General features: G+C 29.1%; 3 protein-coding genes across 5 annotated transcripts; 2 read left to right on the top strand and 1 right to left on the bottom strand.

The window, feature by feature from the left end:
* Nucleotides 1–1,227: 1,227 nt before the first annotated feature.
* On the bottom strand, nucleotides 1,228–2,679 carry LOC101216876 (transcription factor MYC2). Its single transcript, XM_004140569.3, has one exon. The coding sequence runs from the start codon at nucleotides 2,557–2,559 to the stop codon at nucleotides 1,264–1,266; it is 1,296 nt and encodes a 431-aa protein (XP_004140617.1). The 5' UTR covers nucleotides 2,560–2,679; the 3' UTR covers nucleotides 1,228–1,263.
* Nucleotides 2,680–10,947: 8,268 nt separating this feature from the next.
* LOC101216647 (probable serine/threonine-protein kinase samkC) lies at nucleotides 10,948–13,162 on the top strand. Of its 2 annotated transcripts, none has more exons than XM_031886529.1 (2): nucleotides 10,948–11,645; nucleotides 12,352–13,162. In XM_031886529.1, the coding sequence occupies exons 1-2, from the start codon at nucleotides 11,031–11,033 to the stop codon at nucleotides 12,934–12,936; spliced, it is 1,200 nt and encodes a 399-aa protein (XP_031742389.1). In that variant the 5' UTR covers nucleotides 10,948–11,030; the 3' UTR covers nucleotides 12,937–13,162. The 2 variants fall into 2 exon arrangements, with proteins under 2 accessions (XP_031742389.1, XP_004140616.3); XM_004140568.3 differs by having other exon boundaries at nucleotides 10,948–11,639.
* Nucleotides 13,163–22,248: 9,086 nt separating this feature from the next.
* Nucleotides 22,249–25,948, top strand: LOC101216403. 2 transcript variants are annotated; one of them, XM_011658558.2, is made up of 5 exons: nucleotides 22,249–22,363; nucleotides 22,508–22,553; nucleotides 22,674–23,287; nucleotides 23,909–24,071; nucleotides 25,720–25,948. In XM_011658558.2, exons 1-5 carry the CDS (start codon nucleotides 22,358–22,360, stop codon nucleotides 25,731–25,733), a joined length of 843 nt encoding a protein of 280 aa, XP_011656860.1. In that variant the 5' UTR covers nucleotides 22,249–22,357; the 3' UTR covers nucleotides 25,734–25,948. The 2 variants fall into 2 exon arrangements, with proteins under 2 accessions (XP_011656860.1, XP_004140615.1); XM_004140567.3 differs by having other exon boundaries at nucleotides 22,250–22,363; nucleotides 25,714–25,948.
* The last annotated feature ends 595 nt before the right edge of the window (nucleotides 25,949–26,543 follow it).

The raw sequence follows: 26,543 nt of genomic DNA on the forward strand, positions 1-26,543 counted from the left end.
CTACTTATAAATATGATGATTAAACAAAACTTAAATGTAGTTTATTGGGTTTCTTGAACATATTTATTAGATGATATTTAAGACAGAAGGTTGAGTATAGTCTAGAAAGTTGTTTATTTAAAAACCTACGAGGTAAGAAGTTAATAAGCATCTGAGTTTATGCTTTTTAGCTATGGGCTTCATGGTAACTCGTTTAAGACGTTTTGAATGAAACAAACAACTCCACACCTTACACCTCCAATAACTCATACTCTTTGGTCAAAACACGATCTTCCTATTTTCATTTTGAATTGAAAATATATTTGGTGGTATTGGAATTTAGTATCATCTAAATTGACGAAATTGTAACAATTGGATAAAAAAAACAAAACTTATATTATGTTGCACCATCAATACTTCAACCGTCAAGTTTGTAACATTTTTGATAGAGGGCTTAAGAAACAAAAAAACTCTAGTATTTTTTGTATACTTCAATTGTGATGTGCTCTTTTGGTTGTATAGAAATATTGTTTCGTAATCATCATTGGACTAATTAATTTCATTGACTAGTAATTTGACCATTACTAACTTATTTTAATCATCAAGTAATAAATTGCCATAATCATTTTATTGATGAATCAAATACATCCAATGGATCAAATGTTCAACTTTTAAGCACTAAAATTACTTTCATAACTTTTTGACAACTACCATAAAGAACATTATAAGTCGACCTTAAGGCCTTATGATCCACCTTTGGAGAGTTAAACTCCATCACTCTCTTCACATCATAACAACTCCATGGTCGACTAACATTATCATACTTTGTCAAACAAGTAGGTTGAATCATGCTTTTGATACTTATAGATTAATTTTTTATTTTTCACCCCTAACAATGTTCATGTTGTATATTTTCTTAAATTATATTATTATTAAAGATAAAAGAAAAAAAAAACAAAAACATCCAAAGACTAAAATGACATACACTCATTGAAAATGTAGCTAAAAGAAGACAAAATAAAAGGTGGAAATAAACTTGGAAAAAAGTTAGAAAGGTACAGCACGTGCTGTATCTAATGTTATCAATTTGAGGGACCAAAACCCACACACAAAAAATAAAAAGTCCAAGAACTTTTATTATAAAGAAAAGTTAACATTTAATTTCCTCTCAATATATACTTTATCATAAATTTAAACAAAAAGAGAGAGAGAGAGAGAGAGAGAGAGTTTATTTTTGTACAAAGTGAGTAAAAACCAGAACAGCCAAAGAAATGAAGGATTGTTTTAATGTAATCTTGACAAAACAGCAGCTTTCAAAGCTTCATCTGTAGAGAAACCATGAGGAAGCTTAATCAAAACATCTTGAAGCATAATATCATTCACATTTGTTATACTCGCATGCTGAATTTCAAACTCCATATCTCGAAATACACCCATTACAATCGCCGAAGGGAAGTTCAAATTATGAGATTGAACTCTCACCATTGCATCCCTACCAATGATTTTCACCTCCACATCAAACCGTGTCATCGTTGTTGTCGTTGTCGTTATCGTTGGCGTCGTTACACCTCCGCCACTGTTCCCCTTCATTAGCTCCTCTGACGTCGTTGTGGTGCTTTGATTATCCCCACCCTCGTCTCTCGATTTCTTCGACTCTCTCAATTGCAACTCCATCTCCTCCACTTTCGCCTTCAATGCATTTATATACGAAACCGCATCAGAAAGCAATGAAGCTTTATCCATTCTCGATACATTTGGTACTACAGATCGTAATGCGTAGAATCTATTGTTTAGTTTCTCCCTTCTCTGTCGTTCTGCTTCTACGTGATTCATTGCATTTTCTTTACTCATATTCGGCTTCCGTCCTCGTTTTTGCCCTGTTTTTTTCATCACTCCTGTTTTCAAAACTGGGCTATCGGAATCCGACAACTCCCATTCCCCTGTTTTCGTTTTTTTTCTTAATGGGGTTTCCATTTCTTCCTCCGCCACTTCGCTTATAAACCCAATATCCTCGAAGTTGAAGTCTTGATCCAAAAACGGAAGTGGTGTATCGGTGGTGGTACTGAAATTAACAAAATCCGAGTCGAACAGGGATTTTATCTGTTGGATTAATCCCCAGTCCTCGGGGATGATTTGTTGGGAAGCAAGTTCGAGAACACCGTACGAAGTTGGAACGCAAAGGAAGGTTTGAATGCCGTGAGATTTAGCTTCTTTGACTCTATGGCAGTCGTGGAGGTGGAGTTCTTCGGAGCCAGTGAGCCAGACGACAGAAGAAGAGGTGAAGGATTTGCCCGGGAGGGCATCGGCGGCGGGGAAGGAGGAGGTTAAGGACATCATGTAGAACCAATCGAGGTCGGTGGGGTCGTCGGGGAGGAGAGGGGGAGAGAGGGGGTGTTGAGAAGGGAATTGGAAGTGACCATCACGCCAGGAGAGGGAAACAGAGCCATTGTCGTCGGTGGTGGTTTGCCAGAAGATGGCATAGGACCAAGGGAGTGGCTGAGAGTGGAGGAGAAAGCGGAGGCGGTGGTGGAGGGATGAGGAGGAGGAGGAAGATGAAGGAGAAAGAATGAGGTCTTCCATGGATGAGGAGTGAAAATGGTGATGGGGAGGTTGTTGGGGAAAATGGTTTTAGGGATATAAGGTACAATAATGCGTCAGTGTGAGAGATGAGACCTGTGATGGGGAATTGGAACTCTACTACTACTACACTCTACACAATTCAAAATAAATTATGTATGCATGGAAATGCCAATCCAGTTGTTATTTTAATTACATTTAGCCTTAATTCTATCCTAAAAACTGACTTCTTAAACTTAAATAAATGCTAAACCTAAATAGTCGTTAAAGAATTTAGTACAAATTCCCCTTCAAATTTTAAAAATTAAACTCTTAAACTCCTACATTTCTTGCAATTTGTACCTAACTTACTCCAATTTTAACTCTAATATAGATTCTAACATCTTTACTATTTTTAAAATTGAAAGTCTGAAGACAACCACAACTACCCACCATATTTTAGTGGCACTCTTTTAACCAATTCTATTTTTAAAAAATAGCTAAGATAACAAAATCTATCAATATATAATACTATGCAGTGAATTTCTTATAGATAATAATAAAATTTTAGCCTCTATAGTTTTAATAATTAGAGTTCAAATCAAACATCACAACAAATCCCTATGGAGTGATAAATTTTTTTTAAAAAAAGTTAGCCACTAATTTAAACTATTTTGTTAAAATACTAAATGTTAACGGATCAATTTTAATTCACAATCTAACCCAAAAAAGAAGGAGATTAAAGGACACATGGGGTCACTAAACTTTCAAAGAATTAACAACTTAATTTTCTAAATCTAGCTCCTAGAGGTGTTAGTTGTGCCCTTTCATACAACTTTCCATTACTTTACTCTCTGTTTTTATTTGTACATTCCAAATGTAAATTTTTAGTTCATTTTTTGTTGTTGTAATCATCATCTTTTCACATTTTAATTTTATTTTTAAGAAAATAAAATAGTACACATGTGAAAAATATAGTAAAAAAATACATAATTGTCACTTTCCAAAATAACTTATTCTATTCTACACCGTTGGTTCCTTATATTAAAGTTATAATTTCAAAGAATTCACACTCTCCTCTTAATTCTACACTTTCAATTCTACACTTTCAAATATAACATATGAATCAAAATATGTATAAAATATATTAAAAAGTTTAAATTCTATCAAGATAAATAGTAATATAATTTTGTTGATGCATAAGTAGATTAATAGCATTCTATCATTGATAAAATCTTGTAAAAAATTTAATATTTTATTGATATATATATATTTTTTCTAACTAATATGATAATTTAAAGAGTTTGGGGAGGTAGTTAGATTGAGAAATGTGTATATATATGTATAGTAGTAGATGTACTATGAAAGGAAATGGAAAGCATAATTTATGAATGCATGTATATCCCAAACAATAGGGTAGTAATGGAAGGTCTCAATCCCAATAATTTAAGGGTAGTGGGGTACAATTCTATGGACTCTATAGTCTATAGTATTGTTCTCTTGTTTTTTCAAATAAAGACAAGTTATGTATTTATAATATGGCCAACTTGTATTTAATGACAATGCATTGATAATTACAAAATACTCCCAAAATAATTTTCATGGGACTATCTTACTTCTCCAACCATCTTGTAATTTCTATATCCATCTGACAATTGAAAAGAAAGAGAAAAAAAAACGAGTTAGGTCCCTTCCATCAATAGCAACTCAAGACACAAATATAAAAACAGAAAAATATACTAAATCGAGATCAAATCGATATTAAACTTAAACAACTAAAACTGCATTTTGTCCTATATCAAATCTTTTGTTCAATAAATACATGCACTTTCAACTCATGTTTAATCTAATTTTAGTTTTTTTTTCTTCATTTTTTCTGAAAGAAGATGAGTTGTGTACCTCCAACTCAATATGGATGTGTTCTAATATTATTATTGAAAATTTGAGACAATCCAATTCTTAAAATTTTCAATTTTAAATAATATAATTTGTTGATATTAATAGTATATATATCTTACTTAAATATTCAAACTCTTTCTTAGGGAAATCTTCTATAAAACTTTTTTAGTGGTAATTAGTTAATTCTTTTGGATAGCTTAAAAAATAATTGAGTCGGACATCACTACATCACACCCAATTTGCAAGCTCACTTTTTTTTCTTGGATTATTCTTGTTCTCTCCGTATACGAATTAAACCGTCTAAAATTGATTTTTCTTATCTCTCAGTCATAATCTATATATCTATCTATTTATCGTGTGAAAAAACCATTACCCCCATTTGCTAGCTTGTGTTGTGGTCCTTTCCATTTTCACACGTGAAGAAAAACTAAAAAGTACCTACGAAAAACCATATAAATATTTTGCAATTCGTATTTTCAAGATATTCTAAAATTAAGGACCATTTTTTAACATAGTAAAATAACAAAAAATATATATATAAAATAAAACGAAATGTCATGGATGGTCTATCATGACCATGATAGATCAAGATATGCTAAAGAGATCTATGTATATTATGAAAATGAAGTTGTTATTTAAAATACTTTTTATAAAATTAACGATGGATCCAATTAAATCTAATAATTTTGTTAAATTAAAATTCGTTCATATGATTAGTTTCCTACCTTGTTTTAAAAAAAAAAAGGTAATTAAACATATTTTTTGGATATCTACTTATTGTGTCTCTTAAAATTTGACATTTGGCCTTTGTTAACTACCCCCACTCTTTTCCTTCTTAGATGAAAGACATTCTTTTCTTTAATATTATGATTATAAAAGATTAATCATGAAATGAAGGGTTTATTTCAAACTAACAATCATATATAGGGATTTATATAAGGAGATTGTCCAAAGCCCAAAGAAAGATTGATCTAAGTTCAGTCCAAGTTTTGATTGAAGCCTAGTCCAAAGTGAACCATTGGTGGACCAATCCGATCATTCACAAATTAAAATGAACCGGAAAAGAATCTATCTTTTCTAAATTCTCCAAAATTAAGCATGTATGACTCACTATCTAACCATTCTTGGATACATTATTATCCTTCAAAATTTTCTTAACAAAAAACATGGTTACTGAAATTTGTGGAATATCTATATTTGTACCCATCTATACTCATTCTGCATGCTCTTTAAATTATAAATCAACATCTCTTCATGTCCAACATTCCTAATTTTTACGTCTTAATAACCTATTGTATTATTTCTCTTTATTACAAATGAGGGAACTCATCAATGTTTTAATTACAACCAAGTTTAAACAGGTAAACTATAATTTCTTTATAAAAACAAGCTTTTTTTTCTTTTTCCTTTTTAATTTTAAATTTCTGTTTCATTTATTTTATACATTCAAATCTTCTGAATTAAATGACATGAAAATTATTTTTTGTTCATTCTTTTATGGTATTTCACAATATTCATCGTTTCTCCTTTCATATTCTTATTTAATTATGTGAGGTATTAGAGTCATGGGTTTTCTTTTAATGTATTTTTTTCTTTCAATTGTCTTTTATATATATATATATATATATATATATAAAATTTAGAGAAATTCTTGGGAATAGAAACAAATGTATTATTTACAAATTAAATAGACTATAAATTTTTTGATAGATTTTGTTATAAAGTAAATAGTTTTTTTTTTTTTTTTGCTATATTTAAAAATGTTAAAAAAAATAAAAGAATCGTTTGAGTGAGTAATGTTACCAAAGGTGTAGAAAATGGAGAAGAAAATTAGAGACAGAATATGGAAAAAAAATAAACTTTCAAGAAAGATATTTAAACACTTATTAAATAAGTTTTTTTTATTTACATAAAAAAAATCATTTTAATTGATTATTTGCTAATGAGATTTTAATTACACTTCCGTTTCGTAGAAGTAATTAAGTGATTTCTACAAATGTCAAATCGCCGTAAAGAGAAAGAAATAAACTTTAAAATAAATTTGAGGAATATTTTTTCTTGGTTGAATGTCAGTTATTCCTTTGGGGTTTTTCATATGGATTTGATGTTTTTTTATATAAGTTCTGATTCTCAAGTGATTTAATCACTTTAATGAGAAAGAAAATTAATTGATTTAATAATCTAAAAATGATTATTTTTCAAGCATTATTCAAGAGTTTTTTTAACCAACCATTTTTTAGTTTTGATTCTTGTGTTTAATCATTGTGTTATCAAACAAAGTCAAAACAAACACATCCTAAATAAATTAAAATTTTTTGGAGAATCCAATTTCTTATTTTGTTCATTCAATATAGGTTAAGAATGATTGAAAACTTAGTTTACAAGTAATTAACTTTGTTTTTACTTTTAATTTATATTTTGTGGGTTTAATTTAAAGTGGTTTAATGTGATGCTTTCTAAATAAGAGGATAGATGCAATGCTTTCTAAATAGTAGTTTAGTGAGATCGATGAAGAGGAATTTCAAGGTAAAATTAGTGCACTAGCTATTGAGTAGTTTATTATGTCTATAAATATATTTGCAATGTTTTCAATTCAATGCTTGCACGACATTAGGGTTTTTCTTGGAGAGGCTATTCAAGTTTTGCCTTAATTACATCGTACAATATAGAGCATTTGGAATGAAATTTTCTTCGTGTGTAATGGAGATTCATCACCAACTTTTGAAATTATTGATCTACGCTAGATTGCATGCTTGAACATTCAAGTAAATATGATAATTTTTCATGTGGAGTGTTCGAATATTGAATATTATATCTTGGTCTATCCTTAAAAGGTAATTCTATTCTAATTTTTCCTTTTAAAACGACCTCAGCTGACTTGATTGTATTAGAATTTAATATTAGAACATTTTACCAATTTGAGTTCTTATTTTTTAAATAGTAGGGTTTTCATATCACTTTGTGAAGAAGATCATGAGCGATATTGGAAACAATACTTTTGTAGGCAAACTTAGTGTGATGATTATTATAGCTATTGACAATGCTCTATATGTGCGAAAGCTTTTCTTCAAAGCTAAGATTTGTGGATTTTGTTTTGTATGACGATTCAATTTTCAAAAGATGGTATAGAGAATATACGTTGAGGCACAAGAGGAAGTGGAGGCTACAGTGTTACAAAGCCTTATTCGGATCGTCAATTTTTATTGGTAAGGAGTATATGAAGTATGTTTGTGATGAAATTCTCCAAAAAAAGAGTTTGAGAACACAATTGAAAGGTTGTTAACGCTCGAGAGAACATGAGGAAACTGTAGTATTTGGACAATAAAAAACATGTTGGAAAGACACAAGCTAAGGTGGTACTGTTTTGGTTTCAAAATATTTTTAAAAACCAAGACTTTATGTTTTAAAAATTCAAAATTAGAGGAAATTATTAGTGATTCATGTTTTCGTCGGGCACTATCTTATTTCCAACTTGCGAAAGGAGTTTATGTTACTGCTACGTACATTGTTTATTTATTTGATAGACGGTTGTGTAAATCTACCTTGTATCTACTTTGTATCGTTGAGTTAGAACATTAACCAAAGCAAATGGTTAGAAATAACATCTCATTACTTCCAAGGTGGAAGTTGTTCTCTTTATGCAAAAGATAATGCAAAAGTTTATTATTCTTCCAAATGTTCTTCAAATTACAGCAATTGATCGGATGGTAATATCAACAAACAACTCTAATACCACTTGTTGGTGACAATGACCCTCTTGCTATATCTAAAATAATATGATATTGTCCACTTTAGGCATACATCCTCATGATTTTGATCTTCATTTCATCCAAAAGGTCTTATAACAATGAAGATTGTTGCACTTAACTTGTATAAACAAGATCAAGTATTTATCTAAGGTATGTGAAACTTTGGCTGCACTCTTAGGATTAGTTGTTTATAAGTTGATCATCTTTTAAAATCTAAAATTTAAAAATTTAAATGGTTATCAAATAGAACTAATTAACCAATTTGTAACGAATCAACTTTTAGTTGGACACGAGTGAGGACCTATATTTAGCCTCGGGAGCCTCAAAGATAAATATATCTATGTAAGTTTTTTTAAAACAAATATAATAATTTGCATATTCCTTTTATATAATTGTTGAATTTTTAGCCAAATTTCAAAAATAAAAACAGCTTTTTGAAAGCTGATTTTTTTTTCAATTTAACTTGGTTTTTTAACCCATTGGTAGAATGTTGATAACAAATGAAGAAATTGGAAGCAAAAGTTGTGTTTGTAGGCTTAATTAAAAAAAAAAAAAAAAATCTTAGTTTTTCATTTTTGATTTTTGAAAATGAAGCCTATAAACGCCTCTTCCACCTTTAAATCTATTGCTTTGGATATCTATTTTTATCCATGCTTTTAAAAGCAAATTAAATTTTGAAAGAAAAAAAAGTTTTAAAAACTTGTTTTTATTTTCAAATTTGTGGCTAAAATTACAATTTTCCAACTGAATTAATTAATCATACTAAAAATTTGAGAGAAAATAAGTTTAATTTTAGAAAATAAAAAACAAGAAGTGAAATAGTTATCCAACTTAGGTTTTTACTATCCTTCTAACCATTACCAATTGATTTGCCTATTAATTACATTAAGGGGGCTATTTTTTTAATCTAAACTTAAACTTCTTACCAATTATATGTATTATGTATAGATTAAACAATATATATACGTAAAGACATCACATTTTTATATAGTAAACACAAGTTATAGGCAAAGGTAGTGATAATTATATTATACAACAAATAAAAGACAAAAATTATAGGCAAGGTATAGTAGTGAAATTCACATGCATCTATACCAAAGTGTTAAACAACTTACATATTCTTCAAGTGTTCTTTTCATACTGATTGGCCAATAATTAAGTTGGGAATATAACCATTCTCTTAATTAAACGAAGAAAAGAAAAGAAAAGAAAAATTAAGCACTTGAATGAATTTTATTAAAGAGATCAGAGATTAATTAAATTAAACACAATAACAATTAATTAATTGAGGATGAGTATATAGAGGTAGCTCACGATTCATCCCTACATGATAAAGTAAACCCTCTTGCTCTTCTTTGATGGTTGCTTTTGAGGATACCCTTTTGCTTTGTTGGAAGCCTTCCTTAGCTTACCTTACCTTTTTCCCTTTATTAGCTGTATGGTGCCTTCTGAATCTGATGCTTTTCTTCCCCCTTCTCTTCTTCCTCCATTCATTCCCCCCCTTTTCTTTAACCTTATTAGTCTACTCTTCAAAAATTTCTCCCACTTTGAATCATTTTACCCAAAAATACTACTTTTATACCGTAACGTTAATTTTAGATTCAGTGCGTTCTCAAAGTTAACTAAGCTGCATTGCTAATAAAAGTCTATCATGTATTTACACCATATTGTTAATGGATAATAGAGTTTGTTACTGATAGTAAATTTCTAGAAATATAATGTTCACATACATTCAATTATTTCATCAATTTAAACTCCATGCTTTTTTAAAACTTTCTACTACTATTTAATTAATGTGTTGGCTAAATTTGTCCGTACTGAATTAAAAGCACGTGAACCACACAAATAATGAATTTATGATAATTCATTAATATTCTTTAGTACAAAGGTTGAGATGGGATCAAATCATCTACCTTCCAAATAGAAGGTCGTCGTACTAATTACCATTAAACTAGACTTACTTTGACGTTCTCATTTATTAAGTACTAACAAAAATTCCATAACGCTTGCTGGTGTGATATATGTTTTTATAAATCCTTCCAACACAAACAACATTTTTCATAAGAAAGTCTATTTTAAGATGCAATTTGTTGAAAATGATAATGTACTGTAACAATAGGTATTATGAAGTCAAATTTAAGTATAAAATATCACTTTTTTTTAAAAAAAAATCTTTTTTACCGTATCAAATAGAGAATCTAAAATCAATCTCTAACTTTGAAGTTGAGATCAATACATATTTTTATTCTATAAGCATGGTTGATTTTGACAACTATATTACTTATTTACCTCAAAAACTTAAAGACCTTGTAGCAACCATATAAGCTAAAGAAAGAAAGAAGAAGAAAAAGAATTGGGTATATTTAGACATCACTTATTTTTTATATTACACAAAATTATCTAATCATCATTATAAATATTTCAAAATTTCTTATGTGTGTATGAGGAGAATGAAATATATAAAAGCAACACAGTATATGTTGAAATGAGTAAAGTGTTATTTGAAGAAAAGTATTTTTGGTAGTTGTGATAACTCCATCCATTTTAAGGCAACGTTGAGGATTACTTGGCAAGCTGTCTTCATCGTGAGTGTAGCCATTTCTTGTATAATTAATTAAATTTGTAATTAGTAACAAACTTAACTAAACAAATTGTAAATTGTATATTTTTTAACATAAAAATTAAAACTTTTTTTTAAGAAAAAAACTATTTCTCCATTTGTCAACTTTGTGCAGTTCATTTGTTTCCAACTATAAATATTTCCACACTTCTTGTTTCTTCATATCCATCGTCCCTTTCCATTCCAATTCCCTCACTAATTTTCTCATTGTTTAATTTTTATCATCCATGGCTAGTCAACTCCCACGTCCATGGTTCCGTTTGGGCTCGATGACTCGACCAACCACCGCTCCAAACCCGGAACAATCTCGTCCAGTCCCAGCTCGAGTTCGACCACCCATAATCCGCCCCGCCGCCTTGACAGACCCGGCAGAACCCACCACCCCACAACGCTCAAAATCCCCCCCTCCCTTCTCTCGCCCTGCCTCATTAACTCCTCCCGTGAAAAGCTCACCATCGCCACTGCGTGCTCTTCCGTCGCCATCAACCGGACAGGGTGGTGGGACTGCAATGGCGTCCCCAGCCGTGATTCCTAGTAGCCCGAAGGAAAAAAGTTCTTCAGTTGTAGGGTCTCCAAAGGGAAGAAGTACTTCTTCGGTTGTAGGGTCTCCAAAGGGAAGAAGTACTTCTTCGGTTGTAGGGTCTCCGAAGACGATTAATAGTAAACAGCCAAGTCCGTTTCCGTCTCCTTCGATTCCGAAGTCAATACCGTCGGTTCCAACACCTTATCAGTCTCCGAAACCGAAAACCTTTGTTTCTCCACCGTCACCACTGGTTTTACCGCCGCCGCAGTTGCAGTCTGTTGCTGAGACCAAAGATGAGACTATTCCTCAAGAGGTTAGTGTATGTAACTTTACTATTGAGTTATTTTATTTTATTCCCAAAGGTTCTTTAATTTTGATTGATTGGGATATTGTTAATATTCCTTTAAGATTGTATCCAATAAATTTTTATATGGTTTATATTTTTCCACGTACTTGTTTATCTCCCCTTAATTCCTTACCCATCTTTGTTTTACTTTGTTTTTTAATCTTTAAATACAATTATTGTAACATGTGAGAACATGATTTTGCTAATTGAGGAGAGTGCAAGAACAGTTAATATTACCATGTAAAATAATTTATGAATTTCCCAAATGGTTATTTAAACATTTATTTATTCTTTTTAAAGAGAATGAAGCATTAACATAAACTAAACAAAAAACATCTACATATATTTTGTTTTTGTAATGTTTTAAAGAGTTCAGAAAAGATGGCTTCTTTTTTTAACAAGTTTATAACGTGGTAAATAATAATTAAGTAATATAATGAATTGTATATGTAGTTTGAAATGCATCCAAATGTTATCTTTTTAATTTCAGTTAGATCAATAATTCAAATGCTAATTATTCATAAAAACAAGTTGAAAATTAAAGTGTTGACATTTTTGGAATATGAGTATAGAGGAATAAATTCCAAAGCCATGTAAGTTATTGATATATAAACAAGAAGTGGCGTCTCGATGCCACCTCCTTGAGTCTTGTTGCTTAGCTGCTCCAATCGATACACAGGTAGAACGAAAGACGGTTGTATTCCAAAAAGTGATGGACAAGCCTTCACAAGCGGAAGAACATCATCTCCAGAATATCACAAATTACCGTACTCATACTTCTGAATTTGACAAAAATGGGAAGCAAGAATCAAACAAAGGTGATGATGGGGATCGTGATGAGAAAGAAACTAGCAGCAAAAAGAAAGGAGCAACAATTGGAGGTAATAATAATTATAAAAGAACAGCATTTGATCACGATAACAACACAAGAGTTATAACAATGGCTGGTGAAAACAAAGGAGCTTTCATGGAAATAAATCTATCATCAGAAAAAAACAACAGCCGTCATCAACAGCAACAACAAATTCAAGACAACAACACTGTTGTTAGTGTTAAAGACAGTAACAAAAGTATAAACAAAACTAAGGGGATTAAGACTCGAAATGTTTTGCCTATGAGAGCCTTTTTTAACAGCAATGTTCAAGGGATAAACAATTCTATTCTTATGGACTCCAAATTTAGTCACCATGATCCTGGAATTCATCTTGTTTTTTCATCCCTCCCAACATCTCCTGATGACGAAGATGATCAACAACACCAATGAACAACAACTTCTTTGCTTTTATATTCATAAATTTATGTCTCTTATAAGTTAATTATGTGTCGTTTTTTTAAAAAAATTATATATATTTGCTATTGCTTTGAGAGAATAACATATATGCGAGGTAATTGATAGATATGATTCAGCCTAGAGATTGAGAGTTTGTTCTTGTTTGTTAATTATTGTTTAGTTTAATGCATTTAATAAATGGGCTGACATTTCTATTTAACTTTTATCTATGCACACAACCAAAGTTCAAAACAAAAATTAATGTATCCAGATTTCAATTTATGGAAAATCGACATTTATGGAAATTACTCTATAAAAATTGACCAAAATAATTGTTACACCTAATTACTAAAACTTCGACTTAGACTTAAACATACTATAATTAAGCACTTTTAATCATCATTTTTATAAAATAAGACATTTTTTTTATAACCTAGATGTTGATGGGAAAGTATAGATTTAAAAAATAAATGAAAAATAATTACAAAAACAAGATAAAATTTAGGAATATTTTAGGAGAAATGATATGAAAATTTAATGAAAAATAAGTTTGGAGGGGCAAAAATTAAAATAAATATAGGTTTTTTTTTAAGTATTAATAAGATTTAGACTAAAGTACAAAATTACTAATGGAAATGATATGTATCGTTAAAAGTAAAGTTAGGGACTTCAATTTTGGGTGGTTCATTTTTTTCAACTATTAATTAATTGTGTTTTTCACAATCAACTTAGAACCTAAGATCCCTTATTCCACACCAGTTGACATTAGACTATTTTTAACTTTCACTTTTAATATTTAAAAATTCTTATAAATGATAAAACATTCAATCTATTTACAAAATATATAGAAAATGCTTAAATATATTATAGAGAGTTTGATAAGTTTTTATCATCCTAGTTTTAATATTTTACTATTTTTCTTTTGAGAAGGTTTATTAATAATAATACTGTCATTTTTATTTTTACATTATTTAAAATGGTAATTATTATTTATCATTTTCTATAATAATTTTATTTCTCGGTTAAAAAAAAAAAGAAAATTACAATTGATTATCATTTTATGAATAATAATTAAGGATATAGCAACATTTTAAAAAAATTGCAAATATAGCAAAACTATCCCTGATAGACTTTGTATGATTTATTAGTGATAAACCAATATTTGTAACATGGTCTATCATCTATCGATGATAGACTTATATTATTGATAGAATTTGACAAATTTTGCTATATTTGTAATTTTTTTTAAATGTTGCTATATACTTAATTATTTTGAATGTAATTGCTAAATTTGCAACTATTCCTAAAAAAGTGGTCATTTTTTCTCCTAATTTTCATAACATTGTTCTTTTTTTTTAACAAAGTTAAACAATAACATTGATGGAAAGTGTATAAAAAAAATTATATGTGAAAGTAGTGTTTGTAAATTTAATTTTTTAATACTGAAAACAAAAATTAAGGTTTGGTTTTGTAATAATTTGGTTTCTTGTTTTTAGATTAGAAAATTAAACCTATAAATTAAAACAGAATCGTCTACTTCTAAATTTCTTACTTGGTTCTGCACTGTCTACTAATATTTCCAAAATCCAAACATAAATTTGAAAAGAAAAATGAAGAGGAAAACAACTCTAAGAAATTGAGAGAAAATGGATTTAATTTTTGTTTTTTAAGAAAAACAAATGATTACCCAATAAGACTTTGAGTAGTTTTTCAAGAAATTTGGTGTAATAAGAAAGAAAAAAAGAAGTTTTAAAGACTTAAAATTGATACAAGATAAGATTAAAAAGTTGTCAAAATGTGATTATTCCACATTCCCTAAAACATAGAAATTACAATGAGAGCATGTATGAAAGTTTGTCACAAAACAAACATATAATGATATAGTTGAAAATTTCTTTAATTATTAGTTGGGACCATTGAAACCTTTAATATATATACATATATGTGTGTACAAAAAGCCAATATATATAATATCACCTGTGACTGCCCTACAATATTCTTGATTACACAACGGTGCTTGAGAATTTTTTTTAATTTCTTCATTAGTTTCATATTGAAATTTATTACGGAATATTCACTTTTATAATGGATTAGTGGCTACAATAGTGATCAGTAGACAAATCGAAACATCTCATCTATGTTAACTCCTTTGTAGTGCTCTTAGCACCATCAAATAATTACAAAAGTATTTAGTTCTAATACATCAAGGACCACCAAAGTTTTTATAATTTCAAATAGTAAAAATGGAGATGTCTCAATGTATCTGCACCGTTTGAAGCAGAAAAAAAAAAGAAACATTGTAAGAAAAGAAAAATTGTATCTCCTGATAAGACAAAAGCAAAACCAACAATAAAATCCATCATTTTCCTATCCAAAATCACCCCAAAGATACCATCTCAAATCATTAAAAGTTTAAGTTTATGGATGAAAACAAATTCAATATTATATTACTCAACACTTCAATATAATATAATATAATATGAACACCCCGACATAATACGATGGAAAGACGAATTTAATATTATATCACTCAACAACGTATATACATAGATAGTAAATTATATTATTGCTCATTATTATTATTATTTTAAAAAATAATATTCGAAAATTGGTTAGGAGTATGAATCAAAAGGTAGGAAATACCAAGCAGAAGCTAACATTTGTTGTTGGCCAGCTTGAATCCGTACTCTAAATAATAGTAATATGAATATTGTTGCTAAATTACAAAATATTTATGGAATAATATATAAAATATGCTTCAAAGCAAAGTGATTAATTAAGCCACTTTAAGTTTGAATCAATAAATAGAAAACACAATTTTCCAAACAGTATGCACCAACTCTCTATGGGAATAGCTACTTTTTTCTAGGCTTATATATAAAAAACAAATGATTAATAGTCTCACATTACTCGAAATAGGGTGGATGGGTGTAGGTTTTTTGAAAGTGATAAGTGAGATAGTTAATATTTTAGAAAAAGAACATTTTAAACCATCAAATTTAAGTATGATATTACATTCTTGAAAGTGTTTTTATTTATTTAGAATTGATTTTTAATTATTATGTTTGGTTCTAAAAGTTAATTCAGCCTTAACCAATTAGTATTTGTATTTGTCTTGATATCTATAGTTGATATAGTCACAAAAATATATATCATCTTTCCAACATCCTTTCATTTATAAATCGAGATCTGCTTCGGAGAACTAGAAAGAAACATAAGTTCTTAGTATGCATGTACTAGTCCAACATGCCATTTCACATTTCATAATATTCAATTAATTAATATTGTTTACGTGGTTAAATGTATGAACATGGTAAAAAATGATTATATCAATAAACTAATGACTCACAAACCTGCACTAACTCAGCGAAGAGAATTGAGTCAAATAGTTGGTGTGTATTTATATATATATTACCTGATAACGAATATAATCATATGGCTCTGGTAGAAGAGAGGAGCAAAATTCCAAATTTTCTCAACAACTGGAAAAACACACAAAGAAAGTAAAAGATGAAAAAGAATTGATCAGCAAAGCAGTTTAATTTATATATTAACAATAGAATCTGCCTACGTTTTGAACTTCAGAATCTGCGGTTTTCATGGCTTTTGGTCCATATCTCAAACTCTAATAAAAAGTAGTCATATATTTGCTGCCTTTTCCTCTTTATTTTCCCACAATCCAAAGGTAAAACACAACAAATGAAAGAGGTTAAACTTACGTTGATAATGCCTACTGTATATATATTCTCCCTTTACTTTTAAATTAAAAGGGTAACTGTACCTACGCACTACACTCATCGATGTTCATTGTCCTTATCCTTCTTCTTCATCTTTTGGTGGTAATTATGAATCTACTAGCTTTTAGCTTTGAGGTATCCTCCTGTACTTTTCTGATCTCTTCTATCGGTTTACATCCTGCAAACAAAATATAAATATATATAGCAACATCTTTTAAAATTGTAAATATAATCAAATTTATTAGGGATCATAAACTCTATCTCTTTCATTGATGAGCTTCTACAAGTGATCACTATTAAACTTCTAATAATAATACAATCAACCAATAATAAACTTTGAATTCTGAATCTAAATCTTGTCATATATGCAAATTATTTTACATTATGTTAACAAATATTTTGGATCTGATTAATTAAAATATTTGTAATAATTTCTAATGTGTATTTGTAACAATCTGATTATTTGATATATTTGTACAATAGAAACTAGTATAGAACCAAATAATAATAAATAAAAAATTAAAATTTCAAGATATGTATAAAAGAGATTTGAAATTATAAACGGTAATTGAACAAATAGTAATCCATATAATTAGTTCAACGATCCAAACTTAAAATTCAACCTTTCAATATTTTTCACATAAATGATAGTGGTCTAGTTACATTGTAGATTTTGAGGGCAAATTCGTCATCTAGATATATACATAAACTTTAAACTTTAATTTAAAAGTAAGGGAAAACATTACGCTAATAAAGTTGAAGACTAAATAGACACAATAAAAGGACCATACCGACATATATTAATTTAAATTCAACCGTACACGAGTAGGGTATAGAGGGGGTGGAGGGCAAATCAGAGAGAATGAAAAAACACAGAATGTTCTAAAGAAAAAAGCAGAGTGTGTATATATATAAATGGGAAAGTTCCAAAGGAGAAAGGGCAAAGGGAAGTATATATAATAAGGTTTATAAAATTAGTATTAATGAATGGAGGCAATGAATTTGACTTGTTGTAAGTTGTCAGTTTGTAAAGAAGAGGGTTTCAAAAGTGAGAGTGTTTTTAGGGCATTTGGGTCTTACATTGCTACCTAAAAGCTTATCAAATGGCTTTGGATTCGTCTCTCAGCCAGCGGAAAGTGATTTTATCAAAACTTTGTTTGAGTATTTATATCCACAGAAGATGGAACTGTGGGTCATTGCTTTGGTTGTTGAGCTAATCTTGAATTCCAACAAAAGATTTTGTGGTGGATTTGGGGAAGGAATCTCATGGCCTTCCAAATTATATCCCCATAGGGTGGCCAAATATTGTAGTTTAGTCCCAATAATTAATTATATCCCGTCAAAAAAAAAATTACACCTCATCTCGAGTAACCATTTAGTTTCTTTTTTTTTTCAATTTTAATTTTAACAGACTACTAAAAATCGATGAATATCTCAACTAAATTGAAATTTGTAGCTACGAATTCTATAACACCATCATTTTTAGACCTTAATTTATTTTATTTTTTATTTTTCGTTTCGATAATTAAGACTAATTCTCGATTTCTTTCAATTATATACATATTCATGGACTATAAAAGTTGAGTTTTTAGTTGTATTCTAAACACGTAAACAAATTATTATTTTTAAATTTCAAATTTTAGCTTAATTGTTGGAAAGCATATTTGGTAAAATGATGGAAAGATAAAGAAAGTATATAATATAAAATAAAAAATAAAATGATTACTGAACATACTTTTAAAAGGGTAATAAAAAGTAAATAAAAACCAAATAATTGGGCTTACATTATTCGATTACACTTACTCATTTATCTATAGAACCTTGTCAACAGTTAATGGTAAATTAAGAAAGGGACTTGTTTTTATAATAAATAATAATGCCCCTACATTATTGTGTTCTTTGAACTTTGTATATTTTTATTTTTGATAATGAAGATTTTCAAATTTTAGATATTCGTGATAGCATGATTGAATAGTGGGCTTTGTTGAATATTAAATATCTTACATCTTTTCCTTATTCTTATCTTTTATAAGGAGGAATTTTAGAACGATCTAATCTTTTATGTGTGTTGAGAATAATTTTCTTTCTTTCTTTTTCTAATTACTCAACATTCAATAAAATTTAATGTAAATGTTAGATAATAATTTCATATTATGTAAAAGGATGGACTATATTCAACGTTTAAGAAATTAGCATATTTTACATAACCACAAGTGAGGAATGTTATGAATTTTATATGGAAATTAAGTTTCAACCACGTTGTATACAAACTTGACTTTAAAGTTTAGTTAAACGATCTATTAGTAAAAGTATGCATGATTAATATATTATAAATTTTTCTCTACAATTATGTCTTTTTCTCAGAAACTAATCGAATATATGTTAATTGAACTATATAAAAATCCTCTACTTTTTACACTTTCTTGTTAATTATTATTTTTATTTGATGATTTTAATTATTATTTTTATTTGATGATTTTATAAAACTACATGTAAAAATTTATGTTGGCTGTTAAAAGAAGAGAATGATCTATAAGTATATTCATTTAGACATTTCAATTGAGTTAATATACGTTCATAGATTGGCCTAAACTCCATATAGAAAGATTGAGAGTAAAAAAAGAGTGAGTACCACCTCTTCAAAAAAAAAAAAAACTAAGATCACACCCATGCTATAATTGAGTTAAGCAAAATAGGTTTGTAAATTATTTAGTTAAGATATTTTTATTGATTATAAGGATTAATAGTTTCAAATGTTCTCTCTGTAGTATACAATATTACAAAAAAAATCCAACTATAATTCATAGTGAAGAAAAACTAAAAATTCCAAGAATAATCAAGCTGTCTACTTTTTGAGTGTGAAGCAAGATAATTCTATAAATAAATTGAAAATGCCACTTTCAGAGTTATGAGTTAAACTTGTTATGTTAGACAAGTATAGAAGAAAAAGTTGAAAGAGATATAGAGAGCGTTGGAAAAGTGTTAGACTTAGTTGAGATCCTTTGTGTTAATACTCAACTAAAACAAAAATCGTCCGATTATAATTATTTAATTTTTTGAAATTTTAGTCTTAATTCTTTTGCATTTTTTTATTAAAATAGTTGGATTCTAAATCATTTATTCTAAAAATACATTCTTTTAATTTCAAATTTTGGTAAAAAGTAAATCACAAACAAAGATAGACGTTGAATGAATATTAATAGGCTTAAATTTTAAAAACTAAAAGTTAGAAACACATATAGTTACCAAACACGAGATAAGGAATAGTTTAAATAATGACTAAAGAAAGAGTTGTTTTGTCGAACTCAACTTGAATGTATACATTGAATATAACTATTGAAAAAGAAAGGAAGCTGGTATATAAATGACTTGTGCAGTCTAACAATGGATGATCTTTTGACCAAATATATTTACCTATACGCCAACTGAAGAGGAAGAAAGACTAAAACAAAATAGAAAGCAACAACTTTGACCAACTAAATGAAACATCATTTGATTGAGAGAACAAAAATTAATGAAAAGAGAAGCTTAGAAATCATGATTCTCGTTGATATAAAAAACTTTTAAAAAAATCAAACTAGACCAATTGGTTTTTGTTCGACTATACAACAATAAACCAAGTGAATGTTATTTAATAATTAATTTGTTTTTTTATTAAATATTGATGAACTGGTTCGTGATAGAGTTGTTGTTGGAGGTGTTTGTAAGAGCCTAGAGTTGGTGGTTGGAGTTTGGTTAGCAATAGTTATCAATTGTGATCATTGGATAGATGAAGCCTTTGTAAATATTGAAACGAGAGAGAGTTTAGGTGAGTTACTAAAAATAACTAACTCAACGGATCCAACATCTAAAGTTGGTGAACCAAACATTAAGTTGATAATTTTTACCAACTCAACTCAACGCAACCCATATTGATGAGTCGAAGTACTCCATTCAAACAACAAACAACAAAGTATTTATAAAAGTTTAATGTGAGGTTTAATTAATAAATGTATAGGAAGATTTTGATTACTGATATTTATAGTTTATTCTTTTTCTTATAGGTGCTTTTTGTAAGTAGAAAAGTAGATTGGGCATATAGATATAATTAATTTGTATATTGAAAATCTATATTCAATAATATTTTAGAATAAGTTAGATGATGGGATTGTTAGTTTGTATCATATTATATATTGGCTAACTTTAATCACCATTAAACTTTTGTCCTCAAATATTATTTAATGGATAAAAAGGGCCCATCAACCTTTGAAATATAACTATTTTCTCAAAGGTTCCTTCATCGCTAATCAGTTTTGATATAGTGTTAATAGGTATATATGTTCATTTCTATAATCAATGTCCAACTAAACTATTAATAAACTACAAACAAATATACTTCAACAACTCCAAAGTTTTACTACCATTGTTTTAGGAACTGAATAAGTACTTTCTAAACTTTTGTGTTTTTTTTTGGAAGGAAATATATATTAGATAACAACAACGGAGGCCCCAATTAGTCTGTAACTACAAATCCATAAATGGTAAAAAAAATCATTTTGAACCTCTATATAACTTTGTGTGGTAAGCTGCCTAAAATAGTCGACAAAGGTATAAATGTTGTAGTATATATCTTTTTCATAGCATTTGTTTGTCACTATGCATATGTACATATAACTTTTAGGCTAATGAATAAAGTAAAGGTGTTTTCTCTAATAACTATATGTGCTATAAATAAATGCATTCTTCCTCTCCTAAGGGATGTACATTTTTTTCTTAAGCAACTGTGGAGTGCAAAAATGTGTACGGGCATTCTTTCAAAAAATAAAGAGATGTAATTTTAATCATCATGGTGTTAATGTTATGACCTCGTTTGAGAATCAAACATGTGTTACTCATCTCGTTATTTGGTTTTGAGATAAAATGTCTTGAATATGTTATCTGACACTTCCAACAACCAACCCTAATAGAATTCGATGGTGCCTCTAGATCTTAATTTATATTTATGTTACTTGAGGATTATTCAATATAAATTCAAATTTATGTAATTTAAATTGTTCTCTTAGGACTCTAGAGGATGTAGTTAACACTTTCAATAAACTACTTAAATCTTTTATTCGATTATCGATTATTTTGCTTGTTTTATTCATCTTTAATTGTATGTTGATTTCTTAACACACCTATCTACTACGGAATCTTAGATCATGAAGCCAAACATGCATTAAAAAATTAGAATCCAATTCAAGAATAATGAGAAAAATGAAAAAAAAAATTCAAGAACAATACATGTCGGTAAGATGAACTACTTCTTTCATTGTTATCTAATTAATATCATGTCGCAAAAGTATACTTAAAATAGTCGGTTTGGTAAAATGGAATTTCAAAGTAAAGCAGGATGCAGAGAGAGATGTATAAATTATATACAATAAATATACACATAGAAGAAGAAATGATTCTAAGAATTTTGGAAGATCGATGAAGCCAGAAAGAGAAGAACACAATGGCTGGTCAAACATGCCATACAGCCTACAAACATGGCTTCTTCTTTGGACCCACTTTTTCCCCACAGATGTCCTCTCCTTATGCCCCCTTCTTTTTGGCCCCCTTAATGCCTTTTAGTCTTCTCAATTTCTCCTCTTTCATCTCCCCATAATCATTTCCCAATTCTTTCTTGCTTTCTAATTCATCAACTTTCAACAAAAATGAAGGTCTTTACATAATGAACAACCTCCAAACACTTTGTATTTTATATCCTCTTGTTATTAGTAGTATTATTCATTCCAGTGCATACTCTTTTCTTGATTGATTAATTTAATCCACCACTTTCTTCTTTTTGTTTCCTTCCTTTTCAGATCTTCAATTGGGTGCACAAGACTTTTCATCATTCTCTTCTCAAGGGTTTAATTTCTCTCATTTTATTGCAATTCTTTCTTCCTTTGGGTGTAGGATATATATTTTTAAAAATACATATCTTAGAGTTATGTTCGAAACATAAATTGAATGCTTGATATTTTTCAGAGGGTTTTGCGCAAAATGCGACGAAGAAGAATGAAAGTGTAAGCATTAATGAAGTGGATAGTCATGCATTGTTGAAGCAAGTAGCGTTTGATCGTGTGGAAACCATTCATGACTGGAGAGATGGCATTCTCACCATTGGCACATTCGGGTTTGAATCATTGAAACCTTCGAACGAGCAAAAGGAGTATTTCATGCTCGAGAGCGAAGAAGACGACTACGAAGACGAGGAAGAAGAGGAAGAGAAATCGTTCGTTCACGATGAAGATGACGACATTATCGGTTACTTGGAAAACGAAGAACTAAACCCTTTGATGTTGAAAGCATTTGGACACAAATCAAAGGATGTAAGTGCTGAGAAAGGTGAAGATGATTTGATCAAATACAATGCAATTATGGAGATGGAGAATGAGGAGGAGAAGAAGAAAGGGGAGAGGAGAATTACACTGGCTGATTTGTTCTTAGCTGATGCAAGAGATGTGGCAAAAGTACTTGAGGATGACAAAGTGCTTCAAAAGAAAACAGCTGATGTGAGAAGTAAGAGTGGTCTCTCCTTTGCCAAGAAGTTTATCCCTCGAGTTAAGGAGGATTCACACCCTATTAAGAACTTTCAACGAGTGAGTAACCTTATTATTATTTTTTATTATTGTAGTCTTGTAAAGTTTTGGGCCAATGGGTGATTTAACAAGTTTTTAAAATGAATTTCAAAAAACAAGTGTTTGTCTGCAAGTTGCTAAAATCTGATAACGACATTCACTTGGAAATTTGTGTTACGCCACTAAGTTGGGTGAGAAAAAATTGGGTATAGGAGAGCCTAATTAGCCGACAAAGTATTTTTTGTGATAGAATTACTAAAATTTTTGTGATTTTGGGAGATGCAGATTGAAAAAATATTCACCATTTAAAACAAAATTTTAATTTTTTAAACATTCTTAATTCGAAAATGGAGAGTTTATGTTGTTATAAATTCAAAAAAAAATCACACCAAACACAAAAAGGAATGGTGTAAAAATTAATCCAAAACTTAAATCTTGAAAGATAAAAAGATGGCAACAAAAGCAACCTGAAAATAAAATGATGAATCCATAAGTACAAAACATGCATGTTGGTATTGTTTATAGAAAAGAAGAAAGTAGAATTTATGAAAGAAACAACAAAAAGGAAATTTAAAAAGAAAGAGAGAGAGAAGAAATCATTGAGTTGTTGTATGATTGGGATGCCACGTGTACGTTATGCAGTTGATGAGAAGGATGATGAAGAGGAAGATCCATCCAGAGATTGAAGACAAGGTCATCATCAACAAACCATCATCGTCTGACCTAACAACTCACCAAATAGGAATAATCCCCAACAATGGACCTTTTCAATCCTTTGAATCCATCTCTCTTCTTCCAACTCAAGGTAATTTTTACTTTTTTTTTTATTATTATTATTATCTTCTCCTTTTCTTTCTTTCCATGAAATAAGAAAAATTATGAACGTTTCTATACTGAAGTTTCCAACTTAAGTTAGTTAAAGGTTATCCAGCCTAGCTAGGGTTTATTTTATCATTTTAGTTATGTTTGTTTGGTAAGCGTTTTATTTAAAGAACTTTTCACTTTTAAGTTTATTGTTTTGAAATCTACTTCTGGTTCATGTATTCAAAATTTTGAAAACTAAAAATAAAGAATTTTTAAAAACAATTTAACTACATACTCATCACTTCGATTATAAATTTTATCTTTTTCAACTTAATTGACTAAGTGATAAAAACGTCCCTTTTTAAAAATTTTAAATTTTGGTTTGATTTTTAAAAACATAACAAAAAGAAAGAAACTAATTATGGGTGAAAAGTTTTAATTTTAAAAAAAAAAATCAAAAACAAAAAATTAAACCTTTATCTAAGTAGATGATCACGTAGATATGTTGAATTGGACACGTTGATTTCTTGAATTAGACTAAAAGGTCAAATCCATCCTAAAGTGTCAAAAACATGGTAGAAATTGAAAAGATGAGAAATGAAAAACAATCAAACCCATCAAAATTGAGTCAATTCTGTGTCTATTTGTCTTTAATAATTACCCAATTCTATCCTATTTTCAAATAACTTTAGAGAACCATAATACAATTGGTTCATTTGATTACAGCTATTTCAACTTTAGTTTTAACCCAAAATCAAATTATATGGATTCACCTAACACTGAAATTTTCACTATGCCAACAACCCTAGCATAGGGTATATCATGGTGAGACTACAAGTGTTCAATGTAGGCCCTAAAAAACATTTGAATAATTTTATCAACTTTTCTCAATTGGACAAATTTCAATCAAAGCTGTATATGGTCAAATGGGATTATTGAAGATTAAACTTGCATATCACATACAGAAAAGTGTCATTATTACTGTCCTTGTATTTTATCCATGTGACATTTGAAATTTAATGGGCCATTTCATCGCAAACAACACAAAAGCAAATTCCAAGTAAGAAACAGTCAAACAAATCAGTCACAAATCTTTTCCTCTGTCATACAATTCTGGCTATTAATTAAATATCGCAAACTCATCTAATCTGGTGGGCTCTCACATGTCTAATCCACTCATACTTCATGCTATTTGATACAGATATATATGTGAATTATTTAGGTTCCCAAAGTCTATTTTTCTTCACATTCTTAAATACATTGTTCTTAAACCCAAGCAAAAACAAGTTTTTGACTGCATCTTCTTTTGACAACTAAGTATAAACGAAAAATTAAATATAATGGTTCAGAAACGAGGTCTTATTTGAATACTCATTTTGGATTGACTTTTTGCTGCTTTAAGTAATCTTTGTTTTACTATTTCTCTTAAGTGTAATTAGAAAATGCCTCCTTATAATGGGGAATTATTATATACATAGCAAAAAGAAACTAGTAAAAAAAAAAATTCAAATGAGAGAGTGTGTGATGGATTTTAATTACTATATTTTTTAAAATTGTTTCAATATTATATTTTACTATTATAAGTTTGTTTTTGTTTAGTCACTAATTGGTTTTTTTCTTTCTAATTTGGTGTGTTTACTTAGGTGCAGATGCAATTGCGTGATGGATTTAATGGATGGATGTATTTGAAATTAATGAGTTGTGTTTAATTATCTCTTATGGTAATTTGTTGAAAACAATGTTTATTTATTATTTTTGTTCATTAGGTGTTTATTGTATATGGAGCTTTTTAATTAAGACTACTTGTAAGTTGTAAGTTGTTTTGATGTTGTTTTTGGGTTTAGCAAACAAAGTCGTGGAATTGTGGTTTGTGGGTCAGTTCTTGGCGTTTCTCTACTTCCTCAAATTTATTCATTTCCAATCAATATATCTTCACATTATTTATTTTATTTTTCACTTTGCAACAACCTTATTTGAAATCTTAACCAAACAATTAACAACACAACCATAACAAAATAATAATAATAATAACTCAATTCAATACCATATAATCTCAAAATTAATTGAATCTATGTATCTTTTATAAAGAGTTTTTCTATGCCGATTTCTTCACGTATATAACCTATGTTTGGAAGTAGAGTATCCAAAGAAATACAATTTATGACCTAACAACACAACTTAGTGAAAAATAATTTGGACTCTTACTTAATTTGAGAATTCTCTCTCAATCAAGCTTTGATGCACTCTTCTAAGGGTGGGAAACTCTTAATTCTTCCCTTGTCTCAACTTAAGATAGCCTAGAGGGCCAGAACACCATATAACACGTTTCTTTTCCTTATGTATTTTTTATATATTTTTCCTTTGTTGCCTTCTTATAGCATTCATAATGTGAATAGCTCTCCTAACTTAGAGTTATCTAAAAAAAGATATTATTGATTACCGTCTGAATTTGATGTGTTTTCGTAATTTGTCT

Source organism: Cucumis sativus, chromosome 6, assembly GCF_000004075.3.
Source record: "Cucumis sativus cultivar 9930 chromosome 6, Cucumber_9930_V3, whole genome shotgun sequence".
In the NCBI taxonomy this organism is placed as follows: domain Eukaryota; kingdom Viridiplantae; phylum Streptophyta; class Magnoliopsida; order Cucurbitales; family Cucurbitaceae; genus Cucumis; species Cucumis sativus.